The sequence below is a fragment of the Hyperoodon ampullatus genome (assembly GCF_949752795.1).
Source record: "Hyperoodon ampullatus genome assembly, chromosome: 14".
In the NCBI taxonomy this organism is placed as follows: domain Eukaryota; kingdom Metazoa; phylum Chordata; class Mammalia; order Artiodactyla; family Ziphiidae; genus Hyperoodon; species Hyperoodon ampullatus.
Genome location: NC_136927.1, coordinates 38,140,923 through 38,153,755, shown reverse-complemented (window position 1 = coordinate 38,153,755; position 12,833 = coordinate 38,140,923). Strand labels below are relative to the sequence as shown.

General features: G+C 40.4%; 1 protein-coding gene across 1 annotated transcript in view; it reads right to left on the bottom strand.

Annotated features, from left to right (window-relative positions):
- The window catches only part of UQCRC2 (ubiquinol-cytochrome c reductase core protein 2), a gene marked incomplete at its 5' end in the record, with an annotated part of 30,475 nt that extends 18,129 nt beyond the window's left edge, over positions 1-12,346 (bottom strand). Inside the window, 7 exons of the mRNA XM_079718361.1 lie at positions 3,920-4,017; positions 5,984-6,108; positions 6,541-6,597; positions 7,949-8,013; positions 8,972-9,121; positions 9,219-9,302; positions 12,314-12,346. Of these exons, the coding sequence (XP_079574487.1) occupies positions 3,920-4,017; positions 5,984-6,108; positions 6,541-6,597; positions 7,949-8,013; positions 8,972-9,121; positions 9,219-9,302; positions 12,314-12,346 (612 nt within the window). The remainder of the gene's footprint in view (positions 1-3,919; positions 4,018-5,983; positions 6,109-6,540; positions 6,598-7,948; positions 8,014-8,971; positions 9,122-9,218; positions 9,303-12,313) is intronic.
- Between the last annotated feature and the right edge of the window lie 487 nt (positions 12,347-12,833).

Genomic DNA, 12,833 nt, shown 5'->3' with positions numbered 1-12,833 from the left:
ACCTCAATACATAAGGCAACTGCTAACAGCTGTAAAAGAGGAAATCGACAGTAACACAATAATAGTGGAGGCCTTAAACACCTCACTTACACCAATGGACAGATCATCCAAAATGAAAATAAATAAGGAAACAGAAGCTTTAAATGACACAATAGACTAGACAGATATAATAGATAATTATAGGACATTCCATCCAAAAACAGCAGATTACACTTTCTTCTCAAATGCGCACGGAACATTCTCCAGGAAAGATCACATCTTGGGTCACAAATCAAGCTTCAGTAAATTTAAGAAAATTGAAATCATATCAAGCATCTTTTCTGACCACAATGCTATGAGTTTAGAAATGAATTACAGGGGAAAAAAATGTAAAAAACACAAACACATGGATGTTAAACACTACGTTACTAAATAACCAAGAGATCACTGAAGAAATCAAAGAGGAAATCAAAAAATACCTAGAGACAAATGACAATGAAAACATGACAATCCAAAACCTATGGGATGCAGCAAAAGCAGTTCTAAGAGGCAAGTTTATAGCTATAAAAGCCTACCTCAAGAAACAAGAAAAATCTCAAATAAACAATCTAAGCTTACACCTAAAAGAACCAGAGAAAGAACAAACAAAACCCAAAGTTAGCAGAAGGAAGGAAATCATAAAGATCAGAGCAGAAATAAATGAAATAGAAACAAAGAAAACAATAGCAAAGATCAATAAAATTAAAAGCTGGCTCTTTGAGAAGATAAACAAAATTGATAAATCATTAGCCAGACTCATCAAGAAAAAGAGGGAGAGGGCTTCCCTCGTGGCGCAGTGGTTGAGAGTCCGCCTGCCGATGCAGGGGACACGGGTTTGTGCCCCGGTCTGGGAAGATCCGACATGCCGCGGAGCGGCTGGGCCCGTGAGCCATGGCTGCTGAGCCTGCGCGTCCAGAGCTCCGCAGTGGGAGAGGCCACAACAGTGAGAGGCCCGTGTATCGCCAAAAAAAAAAGAAAAAAAGAAAAAGAGGGAGAGGACTCAAATCAATAAAATTAGAAATGAAAAAGGAGAAGTTACAACAGACACTGCAGAAACACAAAGCACCCTAACAGACTACTACAAGCAACTTTATGCCAATAAAATGGACAACCTGGAAGAAATGGACAACTTCTTAGAAAGGTATAACCTTCCAAGACTGAACTAGGAAGAAACAGAAAATATGAACAGACCAATCACAAGTAATAAAGTTGAAACTGTAATTTTAAATCTTCCAACAAACAGAAGTCCAAGACCAGATGGCTTCACAGGTAAATTCTATCATTTAGAGAAGAGCTAACAGCCATCCTTCTCAAACTCTTCTAAAAAACTGCAAAGGAAGGAACACTCCCAAACTCATTCTACAAGGCCACCATCACCCTGATACCAAAACCAGACAGACATACTACAAAAGAAGAAAATTACAGACCAATATCACTGATGAATATAGATGCAAAAATCCTCAACGAAATACTAGCAAACAGAATCCAACAACACATTAAAAGGATCATACACCATGATCAAGTGGGATTTATCCCAGGGATGTAAGGATTCTTCAATATACGCGAATCAATCAATGTGACACACCATATTAACAAACTGAATAATAAAAACCATATGATCATCTCAATAGATGCAGAAAAAGCTTTTGACAAAATTCCACACCCATTTATGATAAAAACTCTCCAGAAAGTGGGCACAGAGGGAACCTACCTCAACATAATAAAGGCCATATACGACAAACCCACACCAAACATCGCTCTCAATGGTGAAAAACTGAAAGTATTTCCTCTAAGATCGGGAACAAGACAAGGATGTCCACTCTCGCCACTATTATTCAACAGTTTTGGAAGTCCTAGCCGTGGCAATCAGAGAAGAAAAAGAAATAAAAGGAATACAAATTGGTAAAGAAGAAGTACAACTGTCACTTTTTGTAGATGACATGATACTATACACAGAGAACCTAAAGATTTCACCAGAAAACTGCTAGAGCTAATGAATGAATTTAGTAAAGTTGCAGGATACAAAATTAATGCACAGAAATCTCTTGCAGTCCTATACACTAATGATGAAAAATCTGAAAGAGAAATTAAGGAAACACTCCCATTCACCACTGCAACAAAAAGAATAAAATACCTAGGAATAAACCTACCTAAGGAGGTAAAAGACCTGTACTCAGAAAACTGTAAGACACTGATGAAAGAAATCAAAGATGACACAGACAGATGGAGAGATATATCATGTTTTTGGATTGGAAGAATCAATATTGTGAAAATGACTATACTACCCAAAGCAATCTACAGATTCAATGCAATCCCTATCAAATTACCAATGGCATTTTTTACAGAACTAGAACAAAAAATCTTAAATTTGAATGGAGACACAAAAGATCCCAAATAGCAAAGGCAATCTTGAGGGAAAAAAACGGAGCTGGAGGAATCAGACTCCCTGACTTCAGACTATACTACAAAGCTACAGCAATCAAGACAATATGGTCCTAACAAGAAACAGAAATATAGATCAATGGAACAGGATAGAAAGCCCAGAGATAAACCCACACGACTATGGTCAACTAATCTATGACAAAGGAGGCAAGGATATACAATGGAGAAAAGACAGTCTCTTCAATAAGTGGTGCTGGGAAAACTGGACAGCTACATGTAAAAGAATGAAATTAGAACACTCCCTAACACCATACACAAAAATAAACTCAAAATGGATTAGAGACCTAAATGTAAGACCATACAGTATAAAACTCTTAGAGGAAAACATAGGAAGAACACTCTTTGACATAAATCACAGCAAGATCTTTTTTGATCCACCTCCTAGAGTAATGGAAATAAAAACAAAAGTAAAAGAATGGGACCTAATGAAACTTATAAGCTTTTGCACAGCAAAGGAAACCATAAACAAGACGAAAAGACAACCCTCAGAATGGGAGAAAATATTTGCAAACGAATCAACGGACAAAGGATTAATCTCCAAAATATATAAATAGCTCGGGCAGCTCAATATTAAAAAAACAAACAACAACCCTATCCAAAAATGGGCAGAAGACCTAAATAGACATTTCTCCAAAGAAGACATATAGATGGCCAAGAAGCACATGAAAAGATGCTCAACATCACTAATTATTAGAGAAATGCAAATAAGAACTACAATGAGGTATCACCTCACACCAGTTAGAATGGGCATCATCAGAAAATCTACAAAGAACAAATGCTGGACAGGGTGTGGAGAAAAGGGAACCCTCTTGCACTGTTGGTGGGAATGTAAACTGATACAGCCACTATGGAGAACAGTATGGAGGTTCCTAAAAAACTAAAAACACAATTACCATATGATCCAGCAATCCCACTACTGGGCATATATCCAGAGAAAACCACAATTCAAAAAGACACATGCACCTCAATGTTCACTGCAGCACTATTTACAATAGCCAGGTCATGGAAGCAACCTAAATGCCCATTGACAGAAGAATGGATAAAGAAGTTGTGGTACATATATACAATGGAATATTACTCAGCCATAAAAAGGAATGAAATTGGGTCATTTGTTGAGACGTGGATGGATCTAGAGACTGTCATACAGAGTGAAGTAAGTCAGAAAGAGAAAAACAAATATCACATATTAATGCATATATGTGGAACCTAGAAAAATGGTACAGATGAACCAGTTTGCAGGGCAGAAATTGAGACACAGATGTAGAGAACAAACGTATGGACACCAAGGGGGGAAAGCCGTGGGGGGTGTGGGTGGGGGGTGAGCTGAATTGGGCGATTGGGATTGACATGTATACACTGATGTGTATAATATTGATGACTAATAAGAACCTGCTGTATAAAAAAATAAATAAAATTAAATTAAAAAATTAAAAAAAAAAGTAATGTGTTTTATCAGTACCTCATCTGGTGTCACTTTTCCAATCCTATAATCAGGACAATATAAGGAATTAGCCAAGGCATTTCGGTAAGCTGCAGCATGCAAATTTTCAATGACGTCTGAAAATAAGTAAAGAAGCAGTTACAGAAGTGTGATTTAAATAAAGACAACATGACGTTTAGAGCCTAGAAAGCAACTAAACTATACAACTTTGGTCATCGAATTCAAGTATTAAGAGGACTGAAAATATAATTTCATTTAACCTCTAACAACTGTTAAAATTCTGCCACTCGAATGTGCTGAGAAAAATAAAGTTTCTATGATAGCTGCTTCTAAATGTCAGAGTCCACCTAAACCCTTCTCTAACTTTAATCGACCTGGTATGATCTGGAAACCATATATGGGTTTTAGATTCAGAAGTCTGAATCTAATTACAGTTCTGCCACTGATTTGCCGTGTGACCTTGACTAAGTCATCTAATCTGAATTTTGCTTACTTCTAGATTCCCTCTCGAGGTAACAAGGGAGTCATCAGGGTAAGAGGAGATATGAAAGTATCAGTGTTAGGTCATATTACTAGCTTACAGGGGTCAAATGCTACTGTCAAATTGTACACCTCCCTGGCACTGTTCCTACTTTCCTGGTTCAGTGCCTTTGCTTGAGGTATGTCTCTTTTATTTGCTTATTATTTGGGCGTCCCTCCATGCCAGGCACTGTGCTGGAAATACAGAGGCCAGTAAGACACATGTGTGCCGTCAAAATGTTGAGGGGGAAAAACTGTAAAATAAAGTATTATGGGTGTGATGTTAGTAGGTATATCAAAAGTGCAGCGGGGGCACTAGGGAAGGGCAGTGGGAATTGGAAAGGAGTAATAAAAGTAAAATCTGGGATGAGTCTTACAGAATGAGGTGTTTCCCAGGTGAATGATCTGGGAACAGCATTTCAGGCAGAGGACACAGACAAAGGAATAAAGTATGACAACAGTCTGATTCAAAGGGAAATTGCAGCTAGGAGGGAAAGAGAGCAAGAAACAACAGAGGGAAGCAGAGGCCAGATCATTAGAGTTACCATATATGCTAAGTTAAAGAGTTTGCCTTTAAAGGATTTTCACTGGATTTTCATGTCAGAAGGATCACTGTAATGGCAACGTAAGATGTACACTGCCATTGGTGGAAGATGTACACCTGGGGGCAGAGACACAAGCCAGGAAACTACAATAACTGTCCAGGCAGAAAGGATAAGGGCTGGAGCCTCACTGCTACCAGTGGGGAAGAAAGCTACTCTGGATACTGAAATCATCTTTTGTACATTTTTACCATTCTATCTATTTCTTTGGTAGAGGTCTGGAGTAACGAAGTTATCTCCATGAAATAATATGAGCTAACAGGAACCAAGCACTCATTATGTTCCAGACACTTGACAGGAGACCCTCTCTTGACAGGCCTGCATCTGAGAAGTCCATCCCATTCTGAGCCCCTGCAGCTGGTCACCTGCTTACACCTCAGTGGTCTACCTGCACACTTCCGCTCCTACCAGAAGCGCTACGACTTCTGAGAATCAGTGGTGATTTTTTTTAAAGATTTGTTTTGCCAGATGTGCTTGTCAAGATTAGATAACTAAACATTATATAAACACAAACATGAATACAAAAAAGTTTTTTTTTTAATTAAGTTGATTACTTTGGAAAGACACAATAAAAGTGAGTTGGCTAAACAATAATAGCAGCAGCAGCAACAATAAACTGCTGCCAGATTTAGTGTAAGCAAAACAACCACTGAAAAAACACCAGGGGTGGGGTGGGGTGGGCGGTAGGGTGGATGGGTGGGGAGATGAGGGTTGGGGGAAGACACAGGCAAAAGGCCTAGGATTCTATAGTCAATTTACTTGCTATCAAAGATGAAAAATAACAATATAAATGTTTAGAAATGAATAATATGTTTTAAAAAGTGGACAAATTTTTGGAGAGGGTATTTTCAAACCCAAGGAGAAAAAGAATTTCGATAGCAATTCTATTCTTCTACAAATTGATCTTCTCAAAAACCCAGTATCTTAGAAACAACGGAATATAATCTGAAAGTGTACTTACGAGTCTGAGGATTCTGAAAAGCCACAGCTTTGTCAATCCTTAGCTGAGACTGAAGGGCAGCTACCTCCCAGCGACGAAATTCTGGTGCTGTGGTGACATTGAGCAGGAACTCCATTAGAATATCACTACAGAAGACATGAAAATAAGGGTTACCAGTCAAAAATTTAAAACCAACATCCATTCTACATAACTGTATTGCTCTCATTATTAAACTTTAGGCAGTTTGTGAATAATAATCCGAAACCAACATCGGAGGTCATAATGCCACATTAAAAAAAAGACTACAGGGCTTCCCTGGTGGCGCAGTGGTTGAGAGTCCGCCTGCCGATGCAGGGGACACGGGTTCATGCCCCGGTCTGGGAAGATCCCACGTGCCGCGGAGCGGCTGGGCCCGTGAGCCATGGCCATTGAGCCTGCGCGTCCGGAGCCTGTGCTCCGCGACGGGAGAGGCCACAACAGTGAGAGGCCCATGTAACGCAAAAAAAAAAAAAAGACTACAACTGAGCAACTTAGTATTTCTTTAAAAGCAGATGTTCTAAACACACAAAGGTACTTACACATCATCCCGCAGGCATTCCACAGTATAAGCCATGTTTTCCCTTGTTGAAATCACACTGAGTCAAAAATAAATTACAGTGAATTATCTAAATCAGAAGAACAAGCTTTCCCTTATATCTTCGTAAGTCAACCAATTCTTTTGGAAAAAATTATTTTGAAGTACATAAAGTATAAATAATAGTATAACAAAAATACACTCAACTAAATTTAAAAGATATTTTTAAAAATCTTAAGAAAACCGCAAATATTTCAACCTTAAAAAAAAGGAAGAAAATCCTGACATGTTACACATGGATAAACCTTGAAGACATTTTGCTAAGTGAAGTCAGTCAGTCATGAAAGGACAACAAATACTATATGATTCCACTGATACGAGGTACCTAGAGTAGTCAAAATCATAGAAAGAGAACACAGAATGGTGGTTGCCTGGGGCCGGGGGAAGAGGGGGATGGGGAGTTAGTGTTTAATAGCTACAGAGTTTCAGTTGGGGAAGATGAAAACATTCTGGACATGGGTGGTGGTGATGGTTGCTTAATGACACTTATTGCCATAGAACTATACAATAAAAGATGCTAAATTTTATGTTAAGTATATTTTACCACAACTTAAAAAAAAAGGGCAACTTTAAAGTTGAAGGTCTCTTTGTACCATTCCCAGGCTAACTCTCACACTTTCTCCCACTCTAGAGACAAACATAATCATAGGCATTACATATCATTTTGTTAAAAACCTCATATCTTAAAAAAGTATTGAAACTTGTTTTTCCACAAAACATTTTGTTTTTAAGTCTGCTATGTTGAAACAGATTGAGTTCATTCTTAACTGCTGTGTAGTAGTCCCAGCATATTACTATATCATACTTCACTTATCCATGTCTTTAAAGATAGGCATTTAGATTGTTTCCGGTCTCAATAACGATAAAGAATCCCTTTGTGCATGTGGATTAAAAACTGTTAGGTTGTAGAATATGCTCATGTTCAATATTAATAGTCCTTGATTCTTTCCTATGTAGATGTATCAATTTATACTCCCACCAGCAGTATAAAATGGTTATCACACTGCTGATTATAAGTAAATATCATTGTTTCTGGCTTCCTCTTCTGGGAACAGCCTGTTCCTCTCCTGTCTGTCCATTTACTCTTTGGTTGTTTTTTCCTAATTTGTAGTTCTTTATTTTTCCAAATAATCCTCTCTATGTTACATATGTTGCAAATATCTATTCCTAGTTACTTAAATTTTTACTTTAAGGCATAAAGATGTTTTACATTTTAGGCAGTCAAATTCATCAGTCTTTTCCTTCTTGTGCCTTAAGAAATTGTTAACTACCTTGATAACAGAGAAAAGTTCCTTTACAATTGATTATCTTCTAGTGTTTTCACTATTTCCGATTACTTATTTTTAACAAACCTTAATTTGCCACCAACTGCTTCAATTCCACGGGTTATCTTGAAAGATGAAGCTCCTTTTGTAGTCTTAGAAATGAAAAAACAATTGTTTTTAGTAGTTTTTTAATGCTAAGCTTGCCAAACATCACTTTATGTCAAAATCTAAAGTCTAATTGTCATTAAATTCAAAAGGAATGCTAACTGAATAGTGAATCCTTTTTAGTTTAAGAATTATAAAACAAAGTTGACCAAAAATCACAAGTATAGACTTTTATACAAAGTACATTTAGGTAAAAATTCCATTATCAAATAAAGCTTACTGGATTCATCCATTTATTCTGAAAGAGATTTGCATACGAGAAAGAGTAATTTTCTTTCCGTTTCTGGCACTTCTTTTTTAAAATTAAAAATTTTGTTTTTTACTGATTTCTTATGCTCTAGCACTAATATTTGGATGGACACTAATTTAATGCTTCTCTATGGTAAATATCCTGTGGTTTTTTATAATGTATTAGGGGACTGTACTGGGTTGAAAGTGTCCCCCAAATTCATGTCCACCCAGAACCTGCAAATATGACCTTATTTGGAAATAGCCTTTGCAGATATAAATATTTAAAATGAGGTCATGCTGGATTAGAGTGGGCCCTAAATCTAATATGACTGGAAAAATTCAATAAGAGGGATATTTGGACACAGAGACACAGAGAGGGCCATGTGAGAACAGGGGCAGATATTGGAATGATGCAGCTGCAAGCCAAGGAATGCCAAGGATTGCTGGCAACCACCAGAAGCTAGGAGAGACAAGGCAGCAAGATTCTTCCTAGAGCCTTTAGAGGGAGCACGGCTCTACTGACACCTTGACTTTGACTTCTAGCCTCTAGAACTGTGAGAGGATAAATTCCTGTTGTTTAAGCCACCCTGTTTGCAGTAATTTGTTATGGCAGCTCCAGGAAACTAATATAGGGATGGTGCTTTTAGTTTTTCTTTTCTGTAGGACCAAGGTGTCACAGATTTCTAAACATATTGAGGTAGTAAAGATGCTTACCAAACTGGATGCAAGACGAAGCAAGTGAGAGGTTCCTAAATTGTTGGAGTCCTCATATCTGCTGCCTGCTTTAATGAACAAACCAATTCTTGATGCAGGAGCATAGTTTTCAAGAGAAGCAATCACTAAACCATTTGGTAATTTGGTAAACTGTATTTAAAATAAAGTAGGGATGTGATTAATGTCTTTATATTACCAAGGACAGTAAGGCACGTATGTGTCCAGTGAGCAACTCAGTGGGACTAACCTCAAGGTCCTGAGGATGTGGAGGCGCTCCTGCAGGGGCAGTTGTGGCTTTAGCTTTGGGAGCAACTTTGAGGGAATAAAATCTCTAAACACAAAAAAGACAGGTTACCACATTTCTCAAAAGAATAGTGCATTGTATCCAAGTGGGCCCAAGCAATAGAGGGTGTTCAGTGGTAAAAGAACTCCATGGGAGGATTTAGTTGATTAACTTTACTATGAAATTACTATCCACCAGTTTACCCATGCCACTCTTAAATCTCTAGTTATTTGTGATTTGTAGAGCCTGAAGGAATACTGAGTTGAACATGTTCATTTCGTACTATGTAAAGAATTACTGTATTTTCTTTTACCTTTTAACTACCTTATTAAAACTTCAAGTGGTCCTCTCTAGCTCTAATGCTTTGGAATTTTTTGAAAAAAAATGTGGAATAGCCACATTCATACCCTTTTATAGATTTCAGCATTATTGCTTTCCTTATCTGCCTAAAAAGTCTCGTCTTTTTAGTCTATTTTCCAATATGACTTCATTTCCTTCATCAGTTTAGTAATCTTTAAGAAAGACAAAGTAGGGCTTCCCTGGTGGCGCAGTGGTTGAGAGTCTGCCTGCCGATGCAGGGGACATGGGTTCGTGCCCCGGTCCGGGAGGATCCCACATGCCGCGGAGCGGCTGGGCCCGTGAGCCATGGCCGCTGGGCCCCTGAGCCATGGCCGCTGGGCCTGCGCGTCCGGAGCCTGTGCTCCGCAACGGGAGAGGCCACAACAGTGAGAGGCCCACGTACCGCAAAAAAAAAAAAAAAAAAAGACAAAGTATATCAAAGAAAACTTCTTCCAGCCCCCAATATTTCCCATAGTATCTTCACTCTCTTCTGTGCTACATTAAGATTATACAACCAAAGGTTTTATCTTCTTTGACTAATATACCCTGAGATTAACAAGAGCTTCATCCATAGTAGATTCTCAGTAACATATAATATGCAGCCACTGGAAGGGTAAAGGGGTCCTCTTAAATGTCAGATAATGGATCCAAAATGCATAACTTTATTCAGTTTTTTTTTGGCGAATGATATACAATGCCACAGAATTCATTTTGATTATGTCTAAGGATCTTAAGGTTACTAGTGGAGATGCTGAGAGTCAATCCTTGGTACTCCCAGGATCAAATGAACATGCTGCTAGAGTTTCCCAAGGACCCCCCTCAGAGGCTACAATGCCTCTACTCCGTGTTGTCCAGGACGGCTGTCTGTTGTGCATTCAGCATCAGTGCTATACTATCGATAAGCTGGTTCCTAGTTTTCATTTGCTGTTAGTGCTTTCAAATTATAAATTCTAATTAGCTTTGCTTTATCACCATCAATTTCATTTCCTGGGTGTGGTATAGTTAACCCTACTATTGATTCTAGCTTTTGATTTTCCAGAAAGTAAAAAAACTGCTGTGGGCACAGCAGTTCAAATAATCCATAGTTTTACTGCTAAGGTACATTTAGGTGCTCTCCTCTCAAATGTGCCTGAACAGTGATACTTTGTTGGTTAGGTTCTTCCTATAATTTGCCCCATTCAAATCTGTTGCAAAATATTATCCTAGTAATTGTCCATACAACTCCTATTTTGTTTAAATAACAAAAGGTGTATAAATTTATTCTTATATATAATGTGTTATAAGTAGAAACAATTGCTTTCAAGCTTATTGCAATTTGTTTACATTGGTCCTCTTCAACTGTTATCTTTGAGTTCTTTTTTCTACTGGAAGGTGGGGATGGATGCAATGGAGGAAAATCTTTTGGGGCCTTCTGCCAGTCTAACCGGGCTTCTCTCTAAGGGTTATTAATCACTGGTAGTCTAGGGGTGCTAAGAAAGGTAAGAGAATTACAGCCATTTGTATAATTCATATTTTATCTATTTAAACATTAAGCACAGGGAAACTCCATTCCCCGGTCTTCTGCACCTCCTTCTAGAAGGTTACCAGGTTACTCAGTAACCCAGGTACTCTCGGCACTTTGGGCTGGAAAATTCTTTGTTGTGGGTGGCTTTGTGCACCGTAGGATGGTCAGCAGTAGCACTCCCCCCCCCCCCAGGCTGTTACAACCAAAAATGTCTCTAGATACATTGCCAACTGTCCCCTGGGGGGCAAAATTGGCCTCGCTGAACTTTTTTTTTTTTTTTTTTTTTGCGGTACGCGGGCCTCTCACTGCTGTGGCCTCTCCCTCTGCGGAGCACAGGCTCCGGACGCGCAGGCTCAGCGGCCATGGCTCACGGGCCCATGCCGCTCCGCGGCAAGTGGGATCCTCCCGGACCGGGGCACGAACGCGCGTCCCCTGCATCGGCAGGCGGACTCCCAACCACTGCGCCACCAGGGAAGCCCCTCGCTGAACTTTTCTAATCTCAGAGACTGAGACTGCCCCCCCTTGACAACCACCGGTTCACACTGATATAACACTGACCCTAGAGGAGTTTTCCCCAAGCGACAGCTGTGTTTCACTCGGGCTTGAAGGAGGAGCCTTAAGAAGCTCTAGAGGGCACGCCAAGAAACCCTCCTGGATAAACTCTAACAAGAGATCAAGAAAAGCACACTTTATACAGCCAGGACACCACAGTAACAATCAAGTTCCAGGCACAGTGAAAAAAGCTATAAAGGCATTAGCTCATTTCTTCTTTATGATTTTACTCATAAGCCCACTTAACCGTTGGGGAAGCTGATGCTCCGTGATACGCCAAGAAGCAGAGACCGCAATTGATAGGTTAGGGATGGGGTACTAGGTCTACGCCGGCCTCCTGCGGCCCAGATCTCGCGGTCTCCTCCTGCACGCCAAGTGCAGCAGTGACCTTCAAAGGTGTCTCCACCCGAGTCGCTTCACCTCTGCTCTTAAGCCCTCCCCCTCTCTTCAGGTTTTCCGGCATTTAGTCTCCTCTGCTCAGAGCAGGAGCTGGCCTTCCGACGCCCGATACCCCCAGCCTGCAGCCCACTTGGCCGGCAGGATTCACCTGAAGGGCAGAACAAAACCCAAGGCCCCGGGACCCCAAACCAGGCACCTCCGGTACGTATGACCTTGCTGACAATCTGCTCCCCCACCCTCCTCCAAGCCCACCAGATGTACTCACCGAGAGGGACCCGACTCTGGCTATTAACTTCATGGCTCAAGATTCCTCTGAGCCGCGGTCACGACCGCTTTAGAATAAAGCAAGATGGCGGCGGGCGGCGGAAGCGGCCCAGAACGCCCCGCGACACTCTTTCCCACGCCTCCTACGTGAGGGGACTCTCTATACGACCGACCGCACTCTACTGCTCCTTGGAGGAGGTTGGAGCAGTCCAACTCCTCCAAGACGCAGGATACGGAGACGCATAATTTCGTAACGCAGTTTTCAGAAGATAATTTAAGTTACCGCTTTTTGGGTTCTCTTCCTGGCCCGGATATCCGCTCTGTAATCCTCTTTTGACTACGTCTGCCACAGCCCATCGCACCCCCCCCCCCACTTTGGATTCTTCCAATCCGGCTGTCCAATGAAAGAGCCCCGGTTCGCCGGATTCCACCCGCGGCCTCTGGGCTCCAGCCTTCTGAACTTCAGGACTTCCTGCATTGTGGAAGCCGCTGACTTTAGGAGACTTGTCCGTATCTGCCCT